This window comes from Stylophora pistillata, chromosome 3 (assembly GCF_964205215.1).
Source record: "Stylophora pistillata chromosome 3, jaStyPist1.2, whole genome shotgun sequence".
Taxonomy (NCBI): Eukaryota; Metazoa; Cnidaria; class Anthozoa; order Scleractinia; family Pocilloporidae; genus Stylophora; species Stylophora pistillata.
The window spans coordinates 37,753,465-37,767,958 of NC_142521.1; the positions used below are offsets into that span (position 1 = coordinate 37,753,465).

General features: G+C 39.0%; 3 protein-coding genes across 3 annotated transcripts in view; all 3 read left to right on the forward strand.

Moving 5' to 3' along the window:
- LOC148735972 (NLR family CARD domain-containing protein 4-like) overlaps positions 1-14,494 on the forward strand; it is a 100,204-nt gene that overhangs the window by 11,973 nt on the left and 73,737 nt on the right. The window lies entirely within an intron of this gene.
- LOC148735974 (NLR family CARD domain-containing protein 4-like) lies at positions 4,528-6,236 on the forward strand. The gene has a single exon (XM_088754925.1). It carries the CDS (start codon positions 4,579-4,581, stop codon positions 6,205-6,207), a length of 1,629 nt encoding a protein of 542 aa, XP_088611051.1. The 5' UTR covers positions 4,528-4,578; the 3' UTR covers positions 6,208-6,236.
- Positions 6,810-13,523, forward strand: LOC148735975 (uncharacterized). Its single transcript, XM_088753020.1, has 3 exons — positions 6,810-6,937; positions 7,007-7,172; positions 12,580-13,523. Exons 1-3 carry the CDS (start codon positions 6,810-6,812, stop codon positions 12,742-12,744), a joined length of 459 nt encoding a protein of 152 aa, XP_088609146.1. The 3' UTR covers positions 12,745-13,523.

Consider the following 14,494-nt stretch of genomic DNA (forward strand, 5'->3'; position numbering starts at 1 on the left):
TTAAAACCTTACTGTAGTGGCATAACAAACTGTGCCTTTCGCCGCAAAAATGAACAATAACGGTTTGGCTTTTTTATTGGTGTTTACGTAATAAACAGAATATTATATGGGCGCTGGGAGATACAAAATTTCTCTTCTTGTATTGAAAAATATTTCACGAGTGAGTGAAGCGAACGAGTGAAATATTTTTTAACACTCGCAGAGAAATTTCGTATCTCCGCGCGGCCATGTATGTAATATCGTCTATCCATTGAGATAGTTGAAATAATGTAATTTGGTTTGCCCTCTATCAGATTGATTATAAAATTGTTCAATTTGGCTGTGATTTATTTCAACCTCTTTCATCTCGCGCCTTTCAGAGTCAGTACTCTATTATTCTGTTGGAAACGTCTTTAACTAGAACAGGAAATGCAAGTTCTGAGTACATACATACATACATACATACATACATACATACATACATACATACATACATACGTTAGTTGACCGCTCCCCATGGGGGCTTTCCGGGGCCAATTCCCACTCATCCCACCCCAGGGAAGGACATCCACAACACAGTAATCTCGTGCGTAGGAAATTAACGTCTCCTACCCCTAACCCTGCAGGAGACGGGGCTTACGGTTTATTCGTCCTTATCCGAGAAGACTAGAATATCTATCCACTTCTTGATTATAGAAAGGTCGCAAATTCTCCTCAGTTATTTTAAGACCATGAGTATCGGTCCGGCCGCGGCTCGAGCCCTCGACCTCCCGCACAACACAATCCAGCGTTCTAACCAACTGAGCTAACCGGGAGGCGGTTACCTCAACATTGAGTCAACATTGAAATACCTAGTTGTTACTCAGTGTTCCATTTCACTCAGAACGCTAAGCGGATTTCTTAGGTTTTTAGAGTGAAAGAGTTTAGCATACATCCTAGACGTGACTTTTGGCCCGACGAAAGAAATACGCGTCAAGTTGCCGAAATAGGCTCTGCATTTCACAAGAAAAGTAGGCTGAGAAGTCAGTTTCAGTGCATGTGAGCTGACAAATTATTCCCTCTTCACAAGAAATGCGGTGCGAGAAAAGAATCAGAAGAATACCTCCTTGAGCTAAGATTAGTGCACAGACAGCTTTGTGCTTTCAAGTAGGCTTGTTTTTCGATCCCTTGCATTAATGATACTTGAAATTGAAGATGTTTTGAAAATCTGTCGTGATCTGTAAAGTTTAAGTTGATACTTGGTGTTACAGCAGGCTTAAATGCTTGTCTTTCTTTCTTGTCATTATAAATAGCAATTTAGCTTGATTTAATTTTGCTCAGCATTTTCTTTTCTGTACTCTCATTTTTATTGATATATTAAAGGATAGTCGTGAAATATCTTTGTGTCTTTATAGCTAAAGAAAGTACAGATGGCATGAGAGTGTTTGAAAGAGACAGTAGACAGGACCTCTATCCTTGTTGCTCGGGACCAAAATGAAAATGGAGTGGGTTGTTGTGAAGGGTATTTCAGGTTATGCAGATGGATCTGAAGTAAAAGAAAGCTGGAAAACATTCGCCAGTGTCACAGCAGCCTCTCTTGTTGTCAGCATTCTAAATAAATGCAGCATTTTTGATGATTGGCCACATTACAAAGGTAAACAGATTAGCATTACTTTATTTCATGGTTACAGTTTATTTGCCTGCCGTTACTAGCTGGTCTTGTGTGCTGTTTAGTTTTGTTTTAAATGAATTTGCCTGAACTGAATCACCAAAGCCTCTACCTAAACTGAATTAAAAACATGGTTAATGATTTATCATCATGTGGTGATCAATGAGAACAGCTCTTGGATCAGAAATTTGACATGTTTGTCAGCAATTTTCACTTGCTTTGTTAATAGATGTTCCGTGCTGAGTTAGCAAAAGCTGACAAATTAAATAATGGCGTTTGCCTCAACTCATTATACAGGAGCTCTAAATTATCTGTGCGGGTTATTATCCGTGCGGGTTATTATCCGTGCGGGTTATTATCCGTGCGGGTTATTATCTGTGCAGTTTATTATCCGTGCGGGTTATTATCCGTGCGGGTTATTATCCATGCGGGTTTTGAATCTGCTCAAGATTGATGGTGGAATGCTTTTAAACTTTTTGAAAAAATTTTTTTCCCCTGGAAAGAAGACCTCTGACCCATAATTCAACTGTAGAATCAAGTAGACATTTACATGTAGAATCTCCTGCGTTTTTAGCTCCCCCACTGCACCCCCATGATATAAACCACACACCATCCACATTTGTCTGTGCAGTCACACGAAGGGCGAACTCTCAAAACTCTTTACGGTGGCTATTTTACATTATCAACTCAGTTGATGAAACCAAATTATCATTGATGGCATAAGACAGTATGTCCGTTAAGACTTCCAAGAGCAGTCATTTTGGCCCAATTACAGCATGGTGCTTCTCCTTAAGTGTACGGAAAATGTTGAATTTCTAGGCAGAGGTAGAAGGGATTAAACGCATGGCACCAATTCCTCACTTACGTAAATTTGCATTTGTAGAAATCTTCCACCCACATTTGTTTGAGCAAATAGCTTAGCAAGCAAGGTTAGGACACAGTTTTAGAATCATGGTGGTTTGAACTAAATGTAGTGCCATGTTCTTTTCCTAACCTCATGAGGCTGTCTAACTGCTGTCTGTTTGGTTTTCTGTTCTTGAAGATAATTCAACTGACAGACAACTTTCAGCACCGAGTAAAGACGCTCCGGTACAGCCACCCTCTTCTAGTGCCCAGTCTTCCCATCGGTCACAGGCCTCGTCTGACAAAATAGCAGGTATACATTTGAATGAAGAGTCTTTTAGCACAATTATAGCATAGGCTGCAGTTTTAAAAGTTTTAACAGACTTCAGTTAATCTTCAGCACTTAAAAATGTTGAATTTTTTCGGGCAGATGTAAGGAGAATCACACACGTGTTAAATTCCTCCCAGTTCTGCATTTGTATAACCTCTACAGCGACACTGATTTAATAATAGAGCTTTCCAGTCAAGGTTAGGACTCAGTGTTCAAATATCAGTAGTTTAAACCGCTTGTGATGGCATATTCCGTCGGTCCCAAATGCTATATGGCTTTGTAAACTCTTTCTATTTGGTTTTGTTTTCTTAAAGATATTTTAACTGATGGACAAGTTGTTTAGTTACTGTACTTATTTTTACAAGGTGGAAAGAGGAAGTCACTAAGCGGGTCAATGGACAAGGACAAGGACAAAAAGCGCTCAAAGTTGAAAGGTACTTTTTTTATTGCAGGGACTTCAGAATTCAAGGATTGCACAGTTTCTATAAGGTTTAACGTTTCCCATGATTTTGTTTTCTAAAGATAAAGTTTTGCAGTCAACCATACCACTTTGCACAGATTAAAGTCAGTATAATCCTTATTAGATTTTGCATTAATTCATTCATTTTCGTGTACCGGAACATTAAGCTCACCATCAGATGAATTACCCGCCCTGTTCGTGAAATGAGCCCGCACTCCTCATTTTCACGGGAGAATCTAAGACTATACTGGAGAATGCGGTGCAAATGGAGTCAAAGAATAATATAGTGTAGTGCTCAGATCAATAGAAAAGTAGAATAATATGATAAATGACAATATTAATAATTCTATTTTATATGAAGCTAAATAACTAAAGTTATACACACAGAACATAATACTTTTGACTTTAAGCTGTCATTCATGCTATATGTGTCTGCTCCGAAGTTGGTGTGTTTCTCGCTGACTTCCTCTTGGCAGATCGTGTAAAAAAATTGGGTTAATTCATGCTTTCTGCCTTCATGCCTTCTGCATAATTGTACATGTACAATTGAACTGTCTCTCGTGCTTAATTACTTTACTTATTTTTTGCCAGGTGGAAAGAGGAAGTCATCAAGCGAGTCACTGAACCAGGACAAAAAGCACTCGAAGCTGAAAGGTACTTATCGCATAGGACTACAGTTTATAACTTTTAGAATCTGCATTCAGCTTCTGAGTTTCAGAGAGGAGGCTTCAAGGATTGCACAGTTTCTATAAGATTTAAGGTTTTCCCTAATTTTTTTTCTAACAATAAAGTTGCACAGTAAATCATATCACTTGCCAAAGATCAAAATAGTGTTTTCCTTATTAGATTTTGTATTGATTCAGTCTCGCGTACCGGAACAATGGGCACACCATAGGGCATTACCCGCCGCTGTTTATGAAATGAGCCCACACTCCTCATTTTCACGGGAGGATCGAAGACCGCGGGGGGGGGGGGGGGGGGGAGGGGAAGACGATAATGCCCAGATGAAGGGATGAAGGGGGAGACCATAATGCCCAGATAAAAGGAAATATAGAATTATATGACTAATGACAATATGATTCGTTCTATTTACCTACGGATTTGAAGAGTACTTAGCTTTACTGAAGTTACAAGTTAGAGTTGGGAAAAATGTAGCCTCCAAACTGATGAAAAATCCTAGTCTAGAAATTATTATGTTCTCTTCAATTTTAGAGTGACCAGAAGTTTAGGAAGTTTTTTTTTTTGTCTACAAATCCCACTGCAATGCAATTTTTGGAATGGTGCCAGAAACAACTGCGAGAGTTTTACAGCAGAACCATGTGTCAAGTAAAAATAACTCCGTGGGACCCTGACAACACGGTACACATTAACAAAATCTACGTACAGTTAACACTCTTACAAGACAACAGAGAACCTCACACGATTACGAAAACAAGGCTTAAAGATTGTAGCGAAGTATTTAAAGGTGACAAAGAGCGTTCTATCCGTAGACGAATTCTTGTGTATGGAAGACCTGGAATAGGAAAGTCTACCTTTACTCAAAAACTAGCTGTGGATTGGGCAAATGGCAAAAATAAGATCCTCAGAAAGTTTTCTCTTTTACTTTTAATCAAGTTGCGAGACGTTTGTAATATTCCGGATCTATGCGCCATGTTAAAAGCCGCTGAACTGTTGTCTGCTGATGACCCAAAAGCATTCAATAACTTGTATGAATATGTCCGTCAGAACCAGGAGAAAGTGCTGCTTATTTTGGACGGATATGACGAATACAGCGGTGGAAAGTCATCCCCAGTTCACCAGATTTGGAGAGGCAGTCAACTGAGAGACTGTTGTGTAATGATCACAACACGGCCAGTGAAAGAGGATGAGCTTAGAATACAAAGTCATGCTCAGTTTGAAATCAACGGGCTGGAGAGCAGGGAACAAAAGCAACAGTTTGCAAGAAAGATTCTTGCTGATGAGATGGACGTTGAAAGGTTACTTTACTACCTGAAGAAGCAGAACCTTGAAGAGATGGCAGAAATACCGCTTTTGTTGTTGATGTTATGTCTCCTTTGGAAAGAGAAAAAGCATCAGTTACCCACATCTCGTGCGTATATTTACGCAGGATTTATTCAGACTCTGTTGGATCACATGGCTTCAAAAGAGTCAGACGAAGATACAAGAGGTAAAAGCATAGATGACTATCAAGAGGAACTTTCCAAAATAGGAAAACTTGCTTTTGATGCTCTTCTGGAGGACTGTCTTCATTTTGACCTCAGCAAATTTGCTCATAGTGACCTGTTCGAGAAGCTAACTGCTGTCGGTTTTTTTCAAGTTTGCAAACTTTCCGCTTTGAACCGTGAGAGGATCGTCTATTTTCTTCATAAGTCCGTCCAGGAGTTTCTCGCCGCCCGGTTCATCGTTGAAGAACTGACGGCGAAGAACAGGGAAACTTTTACCTGTCTGTCAGAAATGGATATGTGCGAAAAATCAAGGAAGATGGCTGAAGTTATAAAATTTGTTTGTGAGTTGTCATCAGAAGCTACCGGGATTGTTTTTCATCATCTACAGTATCTCGGAGAGAAAGAATGCCTCACAAATTATAACTTCACTAAGACGCCTTCTATCTATGACTTGTCTTCTGAACAACACGATCTCATTTTACTCTGTGTCGATTGTTTGTTTTTGTGTCCAGCCTCAGACAGAACAGCCGTGTATTCTGCATTTCTCTCATGTGTTAACCGTGTTGTGATACTAGGGAACAAAAACACCTCTACTGCTGCTGTGGAACACTTCTTCAAATATATCAGCAGTTTCCCAAACTATTTATCTTTTGTAGAGTGGAAGGCGACTAAACATTTTCGCGATGATGTTCTATCAATAATGTTTGACTTGAACGCGGTCGTTTTAACGTCCTCCAGAGAAAGTAAAGATGTAAAAAAGGTACGCGGATTTACTCGATAGGAACTTTTTCCTCAAGAGATCCGGGGGGAGAAACTTTTTCTATCTAACTGAATTAAAAGATGAGGTCTTTCTTTCTGGATTGCTTCCTGAATTGATATCAGCGCCGGTAAGCTCTTCTCAGCCACCTGTGGATAACTTGGTAAGTAATGAAAACAACAACATTGCACTTCCTTTGACTGAGAACCTCTGTTTGTCACTGGTGAGAGAGGTTGACATCACTGTCAACACAGTTAAGGCTGCTGTTCTGTTGAAGAACGTGTTGCCTTTATTAACAGCTCCACGAGAAGTTAGAATAAGAAATTGGAGGAAAGCTGCCTTTGAAGGTCAATGGGTGAAGGAGGAGGAGAAAGAAGCCTTTAAAGATAAATTGATTGAGAGCTGGACTAACGGATTTATTTTTGACTGATAATCTCCACGGTTTAACCCTTGAAATCAAGATAACAGCAAAGCGTGCTGCTTTTATCGCTGCGTCACTGCACCATTCTCCAAATTTGCGTGAGCTCGACTTGTCCTTCATCCCTTTACACAGCAGTTTGAGTCATTTGGCTGAGAATCTTCATCAAGTGCCACAGTTGACGAAATTAGTGTTGTGGATTGTACAAATGGGAGAAAAGGAATGTGCGGCACTGGCTGCCTCATTAAAGTACTTAAACAAGTTAGAAGAACTGGATATAAAAGACAATGCCCTGGGTCACAGGATTATTGAACTGGCTAAGAGCCTGAAATATGGGTGAAGATGAAGCATCAGCACTGGCCCGTGCACTAAAGTATGTGCCAGAGCTGAATCTCTTTTTCTAAGTAACAATCCACTTGGCTGCGGGGTCAGAGATCTGGTCCAACATCTCAGCAGTGTTCCCAAGCTGAAGGACCTGTATCCAAAAGGTGTTCAGATGACAAGGAGAGAATTTGAAGAGTTGTGTACAGCAATAAATGAGAGAAACATTATTGTGTCAACCAATTACCATGTAAGTGTCTTTTTGTTGTTTCACTCAGTTATGTATCTAATTTTTGTTTAGATGCTCTTCAGCACAGCATTTGATGATGTTTCCAGTAAGTTGCTTTGGACTCAATTAATCAGATTATTTTTCATGAGAAAGAATACAGTCTTTAGCAACAGTAATTGTTTTCAGAATTTTCTTTTTCTGTTTTGCGACGCCAGGAGCCAATGTTGTAGATCGAGACCGTAACCAACCCACGCTAGGTACTTTTATGGCTCATGCATTGCTTGTTTGAAGATGATTTGAAGAAAAAAAAATGGTGAAGATTAAATTTAGTGACTTCGAAATGACTTAATATTTTCTTATTACACAATTTTTAAAAACTTTGGGAGTTCATTGGATTGGTCCTTGCTTTACTTGTGTGATGGCGCCTTACATGAGAGCGAGAAAAAAAGAAGAGTTGTGAGAATTTTTCTTTGACCAAACTCCTGCCCAATTTTGAATTTTGAAATTGTTCGGCTTCATTAGTTATTGTGGAATGCTTTTATTTGAGTTTGATTATTTAACGAGAAAGGATTGTTCAACCCAGACATGCTTTGAATTCAATGAAGTTGTTCCCTACATTCTTTGTGGGCAGTCATTCACTTTTGCTATCAGGAAGCTTGAACCTCAAAAAATATAAATAACCAAACAAAAGGGATTTTTCCTTTTTAAAATCCGAATCCGTTTTTTTAAAAGTGAAAGTCACGTTGATTCTATTGTCATATCTTCACGTCTTGAAGATTTTTACCGATGATAGGAAATAATTCACCAAAAGTTGAAGGTGTCAGCGATTAACATCCTGAAAGAAACTGACACGGTGTTGGAAGTTACTGTGACTTAAATAGTTTCCTTGTACTTATTTATCAGTTGGATTCTTTCCTTCTTTGGATTCTTTGCTCAGTTAGTAATTCTGTCAGTTGCTCGTAGAGCCCCCCCGGTCTCCTGTGTCTCCATGATAACCCTATTTTGTTTTGAAAAATCAAAGTACAACATTGCAAATGATGAATTTTTCTTGAGTGAATTTCGGAAGTGTCTGTCTCAACTTGGCCTTGCAATCGTCCATTAAATAATCCGGAAACGGATTCTGTGTAAACCTCACGCTGCTTTCCATGTTTCCGTTACATCGTTGCTTGTTTGGATATGGTGTGCGGAAAAATATGTTTGAAATTGAAATAAGAAAGAAACAAATTTAGCGTTGAAAACTTCGAAACTACATATTTTCTGTCAGTAGTTTTCAGTATAGAAAATGAAGTTGTCCTTATGGAACAAGGCTTGGTGATAATTTTGATAAACTTTGTGAGTTCATTTGACTGGCCTTTGTTTTGACGTTAAATTGAGAGAGAAATCTTCTGCAGTGTGGCCGAGTGGTTAGAGTGTCAGACTCGTAATCCGCCGCTCCCGGGTTCGAGTCCCACTCTGACCACTGGACTTGTTTCCTGGTAGCCCCGAGTTCAGATCCTTGGCCACGCTTAAAAATAGCCAACTGGTTTGCCTCCGGCCAGTTGGGGCTCTTAAAGATGTTTTCTTAATGTTATGTTCAATTTAGACACTTGTTTCATTTGTTTGCAAGGACCACGATGGAAACTACTGGTTAACCAGTAATTGTGTAATCCAATAAAAAAAGACTTTTTTATTTTTCTACGCCTAACACGAGGGAGAGAAAAAAAGATGAATCGTGAGAATTTTTCTCTGACAAAATTTCTTTGGGTAATCAAGAGTTTGATTTTGAAGTTTTTGGGCTTCTGTTGTTTTTGTGGGGTGATTTTATTTTGGTTTGATTATTTGACGAGACTATAAATTGTTCAACCCAAACATGCTTTGGATTGAAGACTGATTACAAAAGACCAAACAAAGAGCGTTTGTGTCTTTGTGTGAAATCCAAATGCAGCTTTCATAGTATGTTTCTTAGAAGTTCTTACCGTTTAGGCGAAACGGAAAGTTCAGAAAAACATTACAGGGATAACACCGGATCATCAAAAAGAAACATCGAGAGAGCGCCCCGCTAACAAACAAACAGAAGAACAAAACAAATACTTTTAGAGTGTATATGACATATCTTATTTTTCAAGTATTTTCCTTTCTTGATATATGTAATAAATGAAAAATGTTTCGATAATGCGAAAAAAATAATTTGGATAATTTTTTGGCGGCCGAAATACCGCCAATTTCCATATAAAAGTGTCCCGAGAAACTGCGCTGGTTATGTCACAGTGTTTGATAACATCGCTGTCACGCAGGCGCCTCCTAATTTCTCTTGCTCGGGGCTTCTAGTGTGTGTGTGATTTAACGCTAATTTTCGACCCGCACTGTTTCATTTGGTTATGTCTAGCGATTCGGAAAGTAGTGAGACTGGATTCTTCGGAAAGTATGTTTATCAAATACAGTGACGTCATTTTGGCCGCGCGATCTGTGGGACAATTTCAACATGAAAGTTGCACGCATTTTGAACGAAAAAAAAGGGATTTCAAAATATTTTCAAGATCTAAAAACTTTACAGTCGTTTTTCTTACATTATTAACGACCGGAATTAGCGGAAAAAAAATTGTCATATACACTTTAAAAGGCGCGACCCGCAACAGATGACCACTAGTCAAACTCAGTTCTGTGCTATGATTTACTCGATCTTAAATGGTTTCCTTATTATTATTTATCAGTTGGATTCTTTTCTTTGGTTTCACTGCTCATGTTTTTTAACTCTGTCAAATGATCACAGGGCCCATCGGTCTCCCGCGTCATTTAAGCTCATTTTTCAAGAAAAAGTCAACAGTGTTGATAATGAAGTTGTTAAACTTTCAATCGCTTGTGTTTGTTTCTGCTTGGTGTTGCATAAATCTTAAAAGTATTATTTTTTAACTTCAATCGGGCACACGCCGAGGAATTTTTTGAAAAATTTGTGAGGTGCTTCACTCATGAAGCTCCTGCGGCCCATCAGCGTCACCTCAAGAGTTCCCTGTGGCGCGCTCGTAGTAATTTTTTTCCGCGGAACTACGCCCAAAAGGAGAGACTAATAGTAGTCTAGAAAATTATTAAATCATTGATTTACCAGCGGGTAGGGGATCATTTGGCCAATGTGGAGATAAAGCAACAGTTTCGAAGATGTTAGACAGTTTTTATCTTCATCTTGAGAAAAACACTGACTTAAAAAAAATAGTATTAAACTTCACTTGGTTTTACACGTTTTGCTCTTCCATACGGGAAAATACGCATTCATTTGCGTTAAAAGGCGAACAAGTGGGTGAAAATACAATCATTAGAGATAAAAAACCGTCATTTGCGCGTAAACCAAATTCAATAATGATTTTTGCATTTTAATCAGCATTCAATAACAATTATGGGCATTCCTATGCGTCATTCGTCAAACAAAAGAGAAAAATATGCTTTCTATTGCGCTAAATTCAAGTCATTTACATCATCTTGATAGTCAATGGAGACAATACACAAACAATATAGTGCATTGACCATTCCTTAACATTTTTATCACACTGTTTGCAATTCAATAGCATTGCTGGACGGCATTAGGATGAATAAGACAATTATTGATGCACTTGTACAAACAATTCAGTGTTTTTATATTCAATAAGTAAGTAGCGATTTTCAACTGAACACCGATTTCTACATTCAGTAGAGTTCGTCCGGTTAATTCGCTTCGAAGAAACCGAATACTACTCTAACACAGAGAGAGAATCGTGAGAGGATTTGAGGACGAGGAGGAAGATTATCTTGTGGTCGCGGACTCACTCCGAGTGAACCGATCAACGGCAAGAGGCATTGTGGCGTGCTACATCAGAGAGGCCAGGATCCAGGAGAGATCGCGAGGAGGTAGAAACAAGGTGCTCGTGGATAAGATAAGAGATTGCCTAGAGGAAATCATCAACGAAAATTGTTTATTCACACTTGCTCTGATAAACTACCACTCAAACCCGAGATCCATGACTGCACCGTGGCAAGGACATTAGACGGGATGCTCATCCGAGTGAAACTTGTAAGGCCCCTCCCTGCTGACAGAAACAGGCTTGATGTGGTGAACAAGCGAGTCGATTACACCACTTGGTTGAGGAACCATGTCGTAATGCGCCACTGCGTGTTTGTCGACGAATGCGGCTACAACATCCGTCCTGTGAGGACGAAACTTGACCGTAAACAGGGCAATTCCACCTATCGATGGACTTGTGTTTTCCTCAGAAGCTGTTGGCGGAAAGAATGCTGCGTGTTCCGATAACTTCTTGGCACAGACGAGGACAAATCTAGATCTCGAGAAGGAGGTGATCTTTGTGTAGGACGGAGCACCAGCCCACCGAAACCTGGTCAGTTCCGCCCCAAACACGGAGCTTAAAATGCTTCCTCCCTACAGTCGTTTCCTAACCATCGTGGAGCAGGCAATAAGCTGTTTGAAAGCAGCGTCGAGGCTGACATCTCAGATCTGGAAAATCGAAGACGTATGGATAACGGAGATGAGACCAGAGGCAGGGGAATCGAATACAACAACTGTTCTGCACAGAAACATCGACGCTGTGACCGCGGCTAAAAGTGCCCAGTGGTACCGCTTTATACAGACCTATCTGGCAAATTTTTCAATAGAGATAATTGAATGGGAAAATGAAATTCAAAACAAAATGATTTTGGAATAGGTATTTTTCAATTGAAATTCGATGTGTGAATATTGAAAATAAAAAGCGCTCAATTGTTTGTACAAGCGCATAAATAATTGTCTTATTCATACTAATGCTGTTTAGGAATGCTATTGAATTGCAAACAATTTGATAAAAGTGCAAATGAATGCTATATGTATTATATATTTTGTTTATTTTCTCTATCGACTCTCAAGTTGGTGTAAATGACTTGAAGGTTACCGCAAATGAGAGTGTACTTTCCTCTTGTTTGACGAATGATGCATAAGAATGCCCATAATTGTTATTGAATGCTGATTAAAGTGCAAAAATCGTTATTGAATCTGGTTTACGCGCAAATGACAGTTTTTTGTCTCTAATGATTGTAATTTTACACAATTGTTCGCCTTTTAACACAAATGAATGCGTATTTTCTCGAAATGAACTGCAAAAGGTTTAATAATCAGGGACCATTGTTCTTTTAATGGGTATCTGAGGACATTTCACTATTTTGAAACAGTTTCACCAGCTAACTCACTTGTAGCTATTTGAATAAAAAAGTCAATGTTCTCTTCCACTTCTTGAGAAACTTATGCATCCCACTTTATGTTACAGAAAGTTAGAGCAAAACAGCTTTCTATGTCATTGCGAAACAGATCTTGAGTTCCGATGTACGTGGAGAAAAGTAATGTGGTGTAAAAATTTATTTTTGTGTGAAAATGCAAGTTGAGTGTTACACATAATTGGTGTTGTGGCTGATGTTGTTGCCTTTTTTTCTGTGATAGGAGGTTGATTTGCCGCCGTTTCCTTCTCGACTTCTTACAAAGGCTGAGCTGAAAGCAAACAGAGGAAGGTTCAGAGATGAGCCAGATGATGATGATGATAATGACGACGATGATGGCGACGCTGACGATGGTGGTTGTAAATCAAACCATAGCGACGACCTGTGACTCATAAATATCATGATCTGCGATCAGAACTTAGATTATCATGCTGCGGGTCGATAAGAATAATTTTAGCAGTTTGCTCTCCTTCACATTCGAAGTCAGATCCGTTTAAAGAAGCATTGTGGATAATTCTGAGGGCTTTTGTGGACTTTGTACTCATGTAAGGTTATTGTTAAGCAGCGAGAGGATAGTAAGTTTACAGTCCCAGACGAACCCCACATTTTCACTTTTAAACCTGTCAAAGGTGAGAAATGGCGTCATGATGTCACCGAAACGTCGGTTTTTATCGTTAGTTTTTGCTAGTCTTTGAAGGTGAGAAATGTCAGCAGATTTCATGAGTTATGCATGTAAAATGCAGAGCAACACTACACATGAAAGGAAATGGTAGAAGTTTTGTGGTTTTGAAGGTGTCGATGTTTTCTTCTAGAGGGAAGATTTGTTCAATAAATTTCAGCCACAAACTATTGGTGCAACAACATATTATGTAATGAAAACAAGCTTGATTTTCCCGGCTGATTGACCTACAAATACACGATTAATTTTGGATGGGTACTCTGGCGGGAAACTGTTGTGTGTAAATTAAGACACCGTGTATCTCTTTCATAGTCTTAAGCGAAAGTTCTAAGCTTTTTTTTTCTATCCACAATTTGGTACATTAATTGGTTTATTGTTTACTTGACCTTCGAAAGCCCCATTGGAGTGGTGTGCTGATTATAGACTTCCTTTTGCAAAATAGTTGGTTTGTGTTGTAAATGATATTTTTGAGAAATAAGTTTAATAAATATATGGAAAGGAGAGATGAAACGTTTGAGTGTGTTGAAGAAAAGGGATGGTATTCTGAAGTATGGAGGCGCGATGGAAATACTTATCCGAATCTAACGCGGTAGGCAGAAGATAAGGGAAATTTTGTCTTTTCCAATTACAAGAGAGTTTTCGGCTACAACTCATGTCATAGATAGTGCGAAAGAAACTCTACAGAGGGAGTAACAAGGAATTCGAGATACGCGAACGCCCCCCTGGAAAATGATTCATCTTTAACTCGCCTAGGAACGCAGCAGATTGACCTGAATGGGACTCAGACCCCTACCCTACCATTTCTAAAAAGCAAGCGAAAAGACTGTTAGCAATGAATGATGTTCCATATATTTCAAAAACAGTTACAGTAAATCGCGCACGGCTTCTTGTGGTATCAAACTATTATGATGGCCCCGCAGTGTTTTTGTATTACTGGACAGGTATCCGAGCGGATGGGTAAAAGTGCTTGATTCCCATTCTCTGACGTGGCCCCAGTTAATGTATTTACCCAATAGAATAGTCCAGACATTTATGTATGCTTTGTGGACTAACCGATTGGCCCTCTCGCATACAGCAACAGTAGGTGGAAGTGAACTTCATACAGAGAAGAATATCCTGATGGGAACCAAACTGGAAATAGTTGTACAAAATTATGCCTGTTTCCCATTCAATCTGGAAACAAATTGCGTGACTATCTACGTTACTTGTCTCGCAAAAATGTCCTTCAGGAGTCAAACACACTTCATACTTCTTTCACACTTCATACTTTTTTTTTATCTTCTCATATCTACAGAATATTTCCTTGACCAGCAGATAGCAGATGCTAATCGAGGCGGGTCAATTTTCTACTACTTTAACTTAGATAAATTGGAATATTACAGAAATGAAGAAATAATACATTAAATGACCTTAAAAAAAAAAAAAAAAACAAGAAAAAAAAAAGAGGAAATTAGAAGAC